General features: G+C 42.8%; 1 protein-coding gene across 2 annotated transcripts in view; it reads left to right on the top strand.

Annotated features, from left to right (window-relative positions):
- The window catches only part of PRPF18 (pre-mRNA processing factor 18), a 91,253-nt gene extending 79,259 nt beyond the window's left edge, over positions 1 to 11,994 (top strand). For both annotated transcript variants that reach the window (XM_073619517.1, XM_073619518.1), the window contains one exon: positions 11,664 to 11,994. In XM_073619517.1, the coding sequence (XP_073475618.1) occupies positions 11,664 to 11,744 (81 nt within the window). In that variant the 3' untranslated portion in view covers positions 11,745 to 11,994. The remainder of the gene's footprint in view (positions 1 to 11,663) is intronic.
- Positions 11,995 to 13,038: the final 1,044 nt, after the last annotated feature.

A 13,038-nucleotide genomic window follows, 5' to 3' on the forward strand; every position in this document is an offset into this window, starting at 1 on the left:
ATGTTGAAATACATTTATCATTTTCCTTCCACTTCACAATTATGTGCCACTTTGTGTCGATCGATCACATAAAATCCCAATAAAAAAGTTAAATTTTTGGTTGTAACATGAAAAAATGTGGAAAATTTCAAGGGGTATGAATACTTTTTCAAGGCACTGTATGTATACTGTGTTGTGCAGATCCCATCCCCCACATACAGTAAATCCCTATGGTATATTGTGCAGACCCCATCACTTCTTCTGGGCTGTAGTTACAGAACATGAAGCTGCTAAGGCCGAAAATAGAACTTTTAACACCAGTGAAGCAAACACTTTGCAGTTTAGCACACCTATGGATAATATAAGCGTTTATTCGTCATCTGTGGCAGCCATTTATTTATTAATTTGTGTCTGCCATGCCTAATCCAACATTATAAGCCTTTTTTTGATATCCTGGGAATGCAGCTACATAAACTTAGCCCTGTTAAATAAGATTTGTGATCAAGCATATTCCTTAATAATATGCAATCATGTCTTAATAACAATGTTTGGCCCTTTTATTCTGTAACACATCAAATGGAGACTGAATTAAATGCTTTTCTTTATCCTTGGAACCACCATGATTTTAAGGCTTTTACTATTTAATATAAAACTCCAAGCCCATGCAAAGATACCATGCCAAAACAAGCACATATCAAAAGCGCTAATAAAAAAATTCCACTGGCGTAAACCTAGTTTAATTGTTGAGACATTAAACGCTTCAGGAACAAGAATCATTAGATTTTATAGCTGTAACCGAAACAGTCTCAGGTGGTAAAGTTATTCTCTTCCCATACATTTATAATCTACTCTTAACCAGTAACAGTAATACAATACTTAGATGTGTACTTTCATGCTACGCTGGCAGAGATGCCTGTAACAAATAATCAGGAATCCTGTTTCATTAGTATTATTGGACTGGAATCTGACTATTACTCTTTTTTCTAATTTATGGTATTATATTAGAAGGGAAGGCAAACTAACAATCTGACATTTAAATATTCCCTCCCCATTATTATTATTATTATACAGGATTTATATAGTGCCAAAAATTTGGGCAGCACTTTACAATATAAAAGGGAGACAATACAGTTACAATACCATAAAATGGGGGGGCAGGTGGTACAAAAGGTTGTAACTGTGGGGAATAAGCTGATGGAAGTGGTAAAAGATTAGTTGGAGGCATGATGGACTTCCCTGAAGAGATAAGTTTTCAGGGATTGCCTGAAGGAAGCTAGAGTAGGAGATAGCTGGACAGGTTGAGGTAGAGAGTTCCAGAGGATGGGAGAGGCTCTGGAGAAATCCCAGAGACGAGTATGGGAGCTTGAGAGTAAGGGGTCTTGAGAGGAGAGGACGGTTTGGGTGATATTTGGAGACAAGATTGGTGATGTAGCTTTTGGCAGAGTTGCGAATGGCTATGTATGTTATGGTTAGTATTTTGAATCTAATTCGCTGGGCGATCGGGAGCCAGTGTAGGGATTAGCGGAGAGGGGTGGCAGACACTGACCGGTTGGTAAGGTGAATAAGTCTGGCAGCAGCATTCATGATAAACTGAAGAGGGTATAGCCTATGGAAAGGTAAGCCAATGAGAAGGGAGTTGCAATAGTCAAGGCGAGAGACAAGGGAGTGAATGAGTAACTTGGTGGTTTAATTTGTTAAAAAGGGGTATATTTTAGAGATGTTACGGAGGTAAAGTCTACAAGCTTTTAACAACGATTGGATTTGTAGCTGAAAGGACAGGTCAAGTTACACCTAGTACCCTGGCATGAGGGGATGGATTGATGGTTGCATTATTGATTTTGATGGAAAAGTAATGGAGGGGGACACGGGCTGGGGGGGGGGAATATTACCAGCTCAGTTTTAGAGAGATTTAGTTTAAGGAAGTGGTGCAACATCCATGCTGATATGTCAGTAAGTTAGTAATGCAAGAGGAGACTGAGGGAGTGAGGTGAGGAGTAGACAGATTTGGGAGTCGTCTGCATATAGATGGTATTGGAAGCCTTGGGTGGTTATCAAGTGACTGGGGGGGAGGTGTAGACAGAGAAGAGAAGGGGTCCAAGAAAAGAATCTTGGGGGACCCCCACAGAAAGGGGGCAATGGAGAGGAGAAGACAGAGTAACACTGAAGGAGCGCTGTGATAGGTAGGAGGAGAACCAGGATAGAGCAGCATCTTGGAGGCCAATGGAACTGAGTTTATTGAGACGGAGCTGATGGTCAACAGTATCAAAGGCCGCAGAGAGGTCAAGAAGTAGGAATAAGGAGTAGTGGCCATTGGTTTTAGCAGTTAGTAAATCATTGGTGAGTTTTTTTAGTAAGGCAGTTTCTGTGGAGTGCTGCGAGCGAAAGCTAGAAACTGCCTTTCTTAGCATCCTAGAAGTTTAGATGTGAATGGGAGCAATGAGATGGGTCTTAAGTTGTTGAGGTTGGTGGAGTCCAGTGAGGGCTTTTTAAAGCGGAAGTAAACCCATCCATTAAACAGTTTAATTTCTGGCACGTGCCAGAAATGTAACACTACCATTGGTTGTGCTCTCAACCAAACTGTCAAGCCATCCAATGACTGGTGTCTAAAACTGATCACATGTGCAGCAGCATAGCTGTTGTAGATTAAACAGAGGCAAAGATGGCAGCTTCCTTGGTTGAAATCTTTAGGGGGGTTACTTACACTTTAAGTATGGGAGTGATCTGCGCATGTTTTAGAGGGGAGGGGAAGATGCCACTACAGAGGGAGAGATTGACAATGTGAGTATAAGATAGAATAAGAGGGTGACCATAGTAGTTGTGAGGGAACAGGATCCAGGGGACAATTGGTTAGGTGGGCATCTGAGAAAAGTTTTGGAACCTCTTCAGTAGTAGCCAGTTCAAAAGAGGAGAGTGTTGACTGTTCTGTTAGACAAGATATGTTGAGTGGGGAAGATGTACGCACAGTGGAGGTGTCCTCACGTATTGCATCAATCTTTTCTGAACTGATTGGCTATCTCTTGGGCAGTGAGTTAGTGGGTAGAGGGGGTGTGGACGAAGCAGTTAACGGTTGAGAAAAGCAAATGGGGACTGGCTGACAAGGTATTAATGAGACAAAATAGACCTTGGTAGCATGGAGGCAGGAATTGTATTTTAGGAGGGCAGATTTATATATCGGGTGAAGCCCTGCAGCCATTTGGTTTTACGCCACAGTTGTTCAAGAGCACGGCAATGTCTCTTGAGATTTCTAGTGTTACCAGTTTGCCAGGGTTGTAACGGTCGGGGCCTGATTCTGCGTGTAGTTAGAGGAGCCAGTGCCTCCAGTGATGATGAGGGGCAGACAGTACAGTTACAATTTTAATACAGGAGGAATCATAGAGCTCTGCTCGTTAAAGCTTACAGTCTCCCTTTAATGGCCTATATTACAAATCAAAATGTGTTTTTTTTTTTTTTTTTTTGTAGTGTGGCTAGTGGGAGGAGAATCTTCTTCTTGCCCTTGATGACAGAGCAGTGGATGCCGGTGGGTGACACCACTACTTTATTAATTTCATCCTTGTTGTCGGCCCTCCGCATTTCAGGGAGGATGCGGAGCTTTCCTTTCATGTGAACGCATGTGAAGCACACTACTTTAAAAGTGCACAATGATTTGTGATAAAGGGCATGAAGGCCCAGGGTAGGGAATAATCAAATGTCGGCTTGCAGTTGGCCTTTCCTACTACTTTTAAAGTAGTTCTGAAGTCTAAATGGGTTTTTTTTTTTTTTTTTTACCTTAATGTAGGGGTCTCCAAATTTTTCATTTTGAGGGCCACATATGTATATTTTACTCGCAGGCCGAAAAAAATAATTTATAAATCTGCAGCAGCAGAATAGAATAACATTTTCCAGGCTGCTGGATGGTGCGTGTGTATTTTCCTCCTGCAGCTAAATGCTGTAGTCTCATTTAGCAGGTTAAACTTCCAGCGCGCATTAGAGCCTTACATCTGTGTCTCCATCAGTCTGCCCGCACATTTGTGTCCTTTCACACTCATCAGAGGATCCCTGCAAATTAGTGTCTCCTTCAGAGCCCCCCCCCCCGCACATTTGTGTGCCCATCGGAGCCCCCCCCCCCCCCCCACGACACATTTGTGTGCCCATCGGAGCCCCCCCCCCCCCCCCCACGGCACATTTGTGTGCCCATCGGAGCCCCCCCCCCACGGCACATTTGTGTGCCCATCGGAGCCCCCCCCCCACGGCACATTTGTGTGCCCATCGGAGCCCCCCCCCACGGCACATTTGTGTGTCCATCGGAACCCCCCCACGGCACATTTGTGTGCCCATCGGAGCCCCCCCCCGGCACATTTGTGTGCCCATTGGGCCCCCTGGCACATTTGTGTGCCCATCGGAGCCCCCATCAGCATATTCCCGCTGTTACACAGGCACACTGTATGCAAAATTACAGAGCTATAGGACACCAATGTAAACAGCAGGGCGGGAGCCGATAGGTGCAGCCTGTCTGCACTGAAATACCAGATTGGTTGAAGCCGGGAGTGGCTGCGGAACCTGCACTGCATACTGCCGGAGTGAAGGTGAGTATGCATCACAACCCGACAAAACTTTGGCAGAGAGACTGTCCCTGCATCGAGTCTGAGGACTCTAGCTGTGGGCCGGATGTGGCCCGCGGGCCATACTTTGGAGACCCCTGTCTTACTTGCATTCTTATGTCCTGTTTTATCCCCCTGTCAATAAACACTTACCTGGCTCCATGTTCCCGCTCCAGCGCTGTCACACGCTCCAGCAACCTGTTCCATTCAGTTCTTGGCATCACACAAGAAGCTGAAGGTAGCGGAGCTATAGTTCCCGCTGTCAGTTGAACACCTGTGAGGGTGGAGCAAGGGCGTGGCTTACAAGTAATGTGTGTGTCTTTATGCACACAGCCTGGCTCAGGACCCGGGTGCCCCCTTGGCATCAGGCCTTTTACAGGAGACACTCAAAGGAGGGAGGAGCCGATACATCGGCAGAAACTGCCAAAGGAGGAGGTAAGTGACCTTTCTGTGCAATATTGCTGTCTACAGGAGCTAAATGTACAAAAAAAAAATCGTGTCTCTTTAAAGTAGAACTATGGCCTCCCATTAAAACAAATATGTGCCTGCCTTAAAATATAACTAAAGGCAAACCTTTTTTTTTATTTATTTATTTTTTTATAGTTTTGAAAACAGTGGAGAGGAAATAGAACACCGGTCAATTTTTATTGCTGTCTGTGCTCCCGTTACGGAGATTCAACCTCTCTATTTGTCCTATTTGCCATTATCATTAAAACTGAAAGTCAAAGAAAATCCCAAATTTTGGGTTGTCCCCAGAAAAGAATTAGAGCGGAAATCTTCCACTGGGGACACTAGTTCTGGTGACCTGAGGGTCCCCAAGGAATTCTTTTTAATTTTGCAGAGATTTCCTTTCACTTCCTGTTTTGGCTATGGGATAGGTAGTGAAGGGAAATCTCCACAATGGGACACGGATGGTGAAAATAAATTTGACAGGGGTTATAACCCTCCCTTGCTAAGTTAAAATGGGGGGGAAAAGTTTTGCCTATAGTTCTTTTTTTTTCCTGGGCCACACAAATACATGTTGAGCCCGCCAATTAAGCCCACCTAATGCAGCTTCCTGTGATGATCTGGCAACAATGCTGCACTGCTCCTGGTATCAGAGCAGTGTTGCCATCCTCATGTAGGCTGTGCCTGCTTATACTACAGTATAATAAAACTATGGTGCAGGGAGGTGTGATTGTTAGCATTGTTACTGCTGGCTCCCAATCTTGTCAGTCAGTACCTGCACACAACCAGTCCTGCAAACTGTCTTCTGGATAGAGGGCCAGTTCACACCTGAATCACATAGAAATATGTTTTGAATTCTTATGCGATTATGATGCGATTTTCAGCCCATTCATTTGAATGGGCTGAAATTGCACTGGGTCGCACCAATAATAGTTCATGCACTACTGTTAAACACACTCCACAGATCGCATGTTACTGTGGTACAATGCAATCCGGTGCAGGCAAACACAACATGTTTGCAATCTGCGTTTGCTGTGTTTGTATTGTGTTTGTTTGGACTGTATTGATGCCCGCAGCAGATTGTACACCCAGTGCGTTTTGAACACTGTGTGGGAAACGTGTACAAAACGCAGGTTTCCCACACCATGTGCCGGTGTGACCAAGCCCTGACAACTCCACTGCCTCTGTTGCTGAAACCTTTCCATTGTGAGCTACAGTGTCTGGGAGGGTGAGTATGTGAAACACAAAATGAAGGAAGATCATGCTCAGAGGTGTGTGCATCACACCTGGAACTGGAATAGCTACTTAGATTTGGATTGGCATATAGAAGCCTTTAGATGTACTTTAAAGTGTTTTTAAACCTCAGACATGAAAAATGAACAAAGCGTATCCTATAGTGTGTACCTGTCTCAATCAGCATGATAAAAAATGGTGACGGGGTGGGACCTTCAGCTGATCAACAGCCTCAGCTCTGTTTCTGTGAGCTATGTCCTTTCAATCAGCTCTCCTTTTTCTGAACTTTCAGACAAGCTTATAAACTCAGCACTTTAAATGGATGTAGAGAATAAAAGACTGCAGCTAAACAGGTACAACTTATGCAGGAGGATTTGTTTTTAATCTCTGTGTATCACCAGAAGATAGTCCCTTCACTGGGTATATGTAAAGGTTTACAACCACTTTAAGTAAATCCCATACATTGTTTTACCAAGGGACTGTTCATGCTTCCACTCGCTTTTAATGCAGACCCACCATCCCATTTGTGACACCAGTTTAAAGCCCATCTCCCTGGTCACCTTATCGTCATCCTAATTTAACTAGTTAGGAGCTTCAGATCAGGTTTCGAGGTAGAACCTAGATAAATTATCCTGTCTTTGATTAACAGGAGCCACCATTCCAATTCAGTCAAGTTGTGACTGCTTTTAAATAAGTAATCAATGACTTAGGCAGGCTATAGAAGGTGCAAATTCCCCACCAACACAGATAGTGCTGACAGGGGAATCGCTCCTGCAGAGCCATTGTCTGCTCCTGGTAGTGGAAGCTGTTCCTGCCAGGAGAAGACAGTGATTATTGCTAGTGGCTTTAGCCACCGCTAATGATAATTGCAAGTTAATCCCAGCAGACTGGTTGTACCAAAGTTGATCAATCAACTTGGTACATTCAGCCTGCCCACACACAGTTTGAATCTTGGATGGTTCCTGCTGAATTGGCTGAAATTCATACCATCTATGGCCAGCCTTAGTCTTCCATATCATTTCGGTTTCCGGCATGTGCAAAATGTAATGAAATCTTACATGGTGCTAACACCCCTTGTAGGTGCTGGGTTTAGGAGGTCCTGTAGGTTTTTCTGTGGCCATGTGCCTTGTGAGGTCCCGCCTGCAGATTATACAAAGGATTAAATTATTTCACAGATCTCAGACATCTGCTAACTTGCACAACTTTCCTTGTGTTGTAAACACTATGTAAATTCTCATTATGTCTTTTCACGTGACAGAAAATTTAAACAAGACTCAAAGTGAAAGTAAACCCTCCTATGGTTTTCAGCCAAGGAAGCTGCCATCTTGGCCTCTGTTTAATTTTCAACTGTCATGATGCTGCACATGTGATCAGATATGACTCCAGCCATTGGATGGTTTGACAGTTTGGTTGAGAGCACATCCAGTGTGACAGTTACATTCCCTGCATGGGCAGGAAATGTAACTGTTTTTTGAAACTCTTAAATATATGGGTTTACTTCTGCTTTAATCTACTTCATTATTGTGACTTACTTTAGAGCAGGTACAGATGGAGTTATCTGGGATCATGAGTATAGGAGTATACATAGAGGACCTCTGCACCATTTAAGGTGTTTTGGTAGACAAATTGGGCTAGGCTTTCACTTAAAAGGCCTACTGTACAACTTAGTTTAGCAAATATGGTAGCAATGCCCAGTTAGCGCTTTGCTCTGTGCGCTCTGTTCGACAAGGAGTGTGTGCATATGATGTCAGGTGTATATTGACAGTCTAAATGGTCAGGAGACAGGATGCCACAGTTTCAACATACCCAGAAAAGCTGTCTTGCTTCATTTATTACTTCAGTGGATTATAGCTTAAATTGCATCTGGTGATCCTTGAATGGCAATGAAAGATCTGCTGTTTTTGCTTTATCTTCAAACCCCCCTAAAATAAACCTATCACAAACCTGGCCAGTTCTTACCCTGTGCATAATGACATGTGATTTTCACTAAAGCCAGCCATAGATGGTTCGAATTTCGACCAGTTCAGCAGGGACTGCCCGGGATTGGAACCATGTATGGGCAGGCTTAATGTACCTAGGTTGATTTATCAGTCAACATGGGTACAACCAGCTTATCTGACTTTTCATGTGATTGCCAGCTGTTATAGCCGCTAACAATAATCCTTGTGTTCTCCTGGCAGGGACAGCACCCCATAGTTGCAAAAAAAAATCACTCCATTTATGGCCAGCTTAAAGGTAGCCCCAGCTTATGTATTTTTGTGCCAGGTTCACTCATCCAACAATGTGTGTAGTGCACATGTGGTAGACAGTTTGTACCCCATTCATTATAGAAAAGGGAAAGATCAGCTGCTTGCTTTAATCATTGTTTCTAATGCTTAGGAACTCTTGCTGTGTATCTAACGTGAACCAATAACAGAGCATTCGTCCCAAACAATGCTAGAAATTTTTACATTACTTGCAAAGATCAAACCATAGACACTCTCAGACAAAGGAAGATATCTGTAGTGATTATCTGTAGTGAAGGAATTGTCATTTCATGGTTGAGGCCGGGTTCACACTGCTCCGACATGGAAGTCGGACGATTTCCGATCCAACTTTGCCCTACAACTTCTTCATGTCTGACTTTCAAACGACTTCAATAACCAGGATCCAACTTTGATCCAACAATACCACGCCCTCTGAGTCTGATATGTATCTTGAGGAGGGGAACCCCCAAAATAAAAAAAAAACTGCGTCTATCAGCCTGGTACATCTTGACCTGGCAATTTTTGCCCACTCTTCTTTGCAAAAACACTGTCAGATTGCGAGGGCATCTCCTGTGCACAGCCCTTTTCATCACACCCCACAGATTTTCAATCGGATTTAGGTCTGGACTCTGGCTGGGCCGTTCCAAAACTTTAATCTCCTTCTGGTTAAGCCATTCCTTTGTTGATTTGGATGTATGCTTAGGGGTCGTTGTCATGCTGAAAGATGAAGTTCCTCTACATGTTCAACTTTCTAGCAGAAGCCTGAGGGATTTGTGCCAATATTGACTGGTATTCGTAACTGTTCATGATTCCCTCCACCTTGACTAAGGCCCCTGTTCCAGCTGAAAAAAAATGGCCCCAAAGCATGCTGCCACCACTATGCTTCACAGTGGGTATGATGTTCTTTTGGTGATGTGCAGTGTTGTTTTTGTGCCAAACATATCTTTTGGAATTATGGCCAAAAAGTTCAACCTTGGTTTCATCAGACCAGAACACATTTTCCCACATGCTTTTGGGAGACTTCCGATTTTGTTTTTGCAAAATTTAGCCAGGCTTGGATGTATTTCTTCATAAGAAAAGGCTTTCGTCTTGCCACTCTACCCCATAGCCCGGACATATGAAGAATACGGAGATTGTTACATGTACCACACAGCCAGTACTTGCCAGATATTCCTGCAGCTCTTTTAACTGGTTGCCGCCCGCCCCCGTCAAATGACGGCAGGGCGGCTCTCATTCTGCGACGACTTCCCAGAACGGCTACTCTCGTGCACCCGCGGGGGCATGCAGCGCCACCGATCGTGGCCGAGCTGTGTTGCTAGGACACGGTGTGACCCCGATCTCTGTAAAGAGCTGCCTCCGCGGCTCTTTAACCATGTGATGGGCAGTGTCCAATCACAGCCGGTCACATGTAAACAAGGAAGTGCCGGTAATCGGCGCTCCTTGCCTCACACTGAGTGTGTGGCGAGGCGAGCCGATCAACGGCATCTCCACGCAGGGGGACATGTAGGAATGTAATCGGGCACTGATCATCATCAGGATACTGATTACAGTATAGTAAAACGGTGTCACCATACAGTGCCCACCAATGCCAGCAATCAGTGCCCATTAGCGATGCCAGTCAGTGCTGGCAATCAGTAATGCCCATCACTGCTGCAAATCAATGCCCATCAGTGCCGACTATCAGTGCCCATCAGTGTAACCTAACAGTGCCCATAAGTGCAGCATATTAGTGCCTCCTCATCAGTGCCACTTTATCGGTGCCCATAAGTGCCACCTCATTAATGCCCACCAGTTCAGCCTATCAGTGCTGCCTCATCAGCACACATCAGTGAAGATGAAAAATTACTTGGTTACAAAATTTACTGACAGAAAAAAAGTAAACTTTTTTTTTTTTCAAAATTTTTGGTCTTTTTTTTTTCTCTTGTAAAAAAAAAAAAAAAAAAAAACAGCAGTAATTAAATACCACCAAAAGAAAGCTCTATTTGTGTGAAGAAAATGATAAAAAATTTGTTTGGGTACAGTGTAGCACGACCGCGCAGTTCAAAGTGCGACAGTGCTGAAAGCTGAAAAATGGCTTGGGCAGGAAGGGGGTGTAAGTGCCTCGTAGGCAAGTGGTTGATGTTGCTGTAGGCCTCTTGGCAGCCTCCCTGACCAGTTTTCTTCTCGTCTTTTTTATCAATTTTGGAGGGACGTCCAGTTCTTGGTAATGTCACTGTTGTAACATGTTTTCTCCGCTTGATGATGACTGTCTTCACTATGTTCCGTGGTATATCTAATGCCTTGGAAATTCTTTGTACCCTTCTCCTGACTTTTTTAACAATGAGATCCCTCTGATGCTTTGGAAGTTCTCTGTGGACCATGGCTTTTGCTGTAGGATTGCAACTAAGAAAATGTCAGGAATGACCTCCTAGAACAGCTTAACGTTTTTTGGGGGGTTAATCAGAGGCAGTTTAAATGATGGCAGGTGTGTACTGACTCCTACTTAACATGAGTTTGAATATGATTGCTTAATTCTGAACACAGCTACATCCCCTGTTACAAGAAGGTGTGCACACTTATGCAACCACATCATTTTTTTTTTATTATTAACTCAAATTGTTTTTATTAAGTTTTTTTCTTTATACAACATATAAAACATAAAATGTGCCCAACAAAATCCCACTAACTTAAAGCAAAAAAAACACGAGAAAACAAAAATATATCTCCATACCTGTGCTCACCAGACTATATTTCAAACATTACTTAGTCCCATCCACCACATTACTACAATAGATACTGCATGTTTTGTTATTTAGTTATTTCCTTCCAAAGTTCCTCTCCTCTAAAATTAAGATTAGTTATTATGATCCATTGATCTATCGTTGGCGGGTCGTTTGTTATCCATTTTTGTAATATGAGTTTGCGAGCCATATACATAGTTCTCATCCACATCGCTTCCATTTCATCTGGGATGGTATCTTCCGATATATTTACTAGCAATGCGATTTTTGCTCTCGTTTTAGCTCTGTATTTTTCTTTTTAAAAATCTGGACTGATCAATAGAATGACAACTCTCTACGCTGTATTTCATGTCAAATTTACTGCTAAGGATTTTGGACATTTGTTTTCCTTCTATTGGTACTCAGTTCTGTTTTCTTTAGCAGGTTTATAATTTGTTTCCCTTTTTATTCCCTCTGTTTAGGGCTTGAAAAGGCTAATGACAATTTGCCAGAAGTATTTTTCCACTGACCCCTCAAAGTGTGTGGAATACAACGCGTTATAGAGACATTTTACCGTTCTAGCCACGTATTGTTTTCAAATACAGCAATTGCCTAAGCAGCTCTGAGAGATGAATTTCTGTTTTATAGAGATACCTCCTGTCTTACATTTTCATTCAGTATACCTCCTATTTTGCATCTTCATTCAGTAACGCACCATAATGTTATACGATTATTTCTATAATCACAATTATTTCTTGTATTTGCTTTTACTTTGTGAAGGTTGTGTATACAATAAACACATTTTAAACTCAATTTATTTCTATTATTGGTTAGACTGAAGAATGGTGGTTTATTATGCATTACTGTATTGATATTGTACATCTTTCAGAATGCATTTCATTACATTACAGGGAAAAGATATTCCAAAATGCCACATACAGAGTTTTCGTCAGGGCACACATATTATATAGAGTATATCTAGACCTAAGGACTAACTTTTCATATATTTCAGATTTAAAGTCCTTAGATGTGGTTGCATATGTTTAGTCTTTTAAGCATTAGTACTGTGTCTTCGGGTATAGAAAGATATCTGTTTATCCTGTCTGAAATCGTGTGTACTTGTTAATTCCAAGGGACTGAAGCTTTGAGCTTTGGTTTCCTAGGATAGGAAGCATGTTCTTGGCAAATCCACTAGGTGAAGATAAAGGAAAAAAGAATTGTAAAAAAAGGAAAAGAATGCAGCCACCACAGTACAAGTAAAAGCATATTACATATTTATTCTGGGGTTTACATCTGTTTTACAGTGTTAAGTCAAAGTGATACTTTTCTTTTGAATACATCATGGGACACAGAGTCAGGCTAATATTCATTACCTGCTGGGTTATACTTCCTTCATCAGGTGAATGGACGCTAGTAGACCAAAAGTCTTCAGACAGGAAGTGATCCTCTGTATAACCCCTTCCATATAGGAAGTACTTTAGTTTTTTACCAGTGTCTGCAAGTTAGATGGCACGGTTTGTTTGAGCTCTCTGAGCGCCAGGTCTCTAGTCCCACAAATGGTTCCAAAATGAATCTAAGGATTGACCGATTGGATCCATTTGACACAGGCTTTTATGCTTAGATAAATGGTACCCGAGCCTCATAAAGAAGACTCAAGATCCTGCGAGGTTTTGCCTGTAATGTGGCCTCTGGGCGCTGGACACTACAGCGCTAAGGCATTTCCTGCAGGGTGCTGTACAGGTCCAAGGGCGTGTACCCTAAACATGAAAAGGGTACCCAGTCCTTTAAGGTCCAAGTGACAGGAACCCGCTATCAGAGAATTAGTAGACCAGACTGTGTGGACTGCACAGAGGGAAC

This window comes from Aquarana catesbeiana, linkage group LG03 (genome assembly GCF_042186555.1).
Source record: "Aquarana catesbeiana isolate 2022-GZ linkage group LG03, ASM4218655v1, whole genome shotgun sequence".
Lineage (NCBI taxonomy): Eukaryota > Metazoa > Chordata > Amphibia > Anura > Ranidae > Aquarana > Aquarana catesbeiana.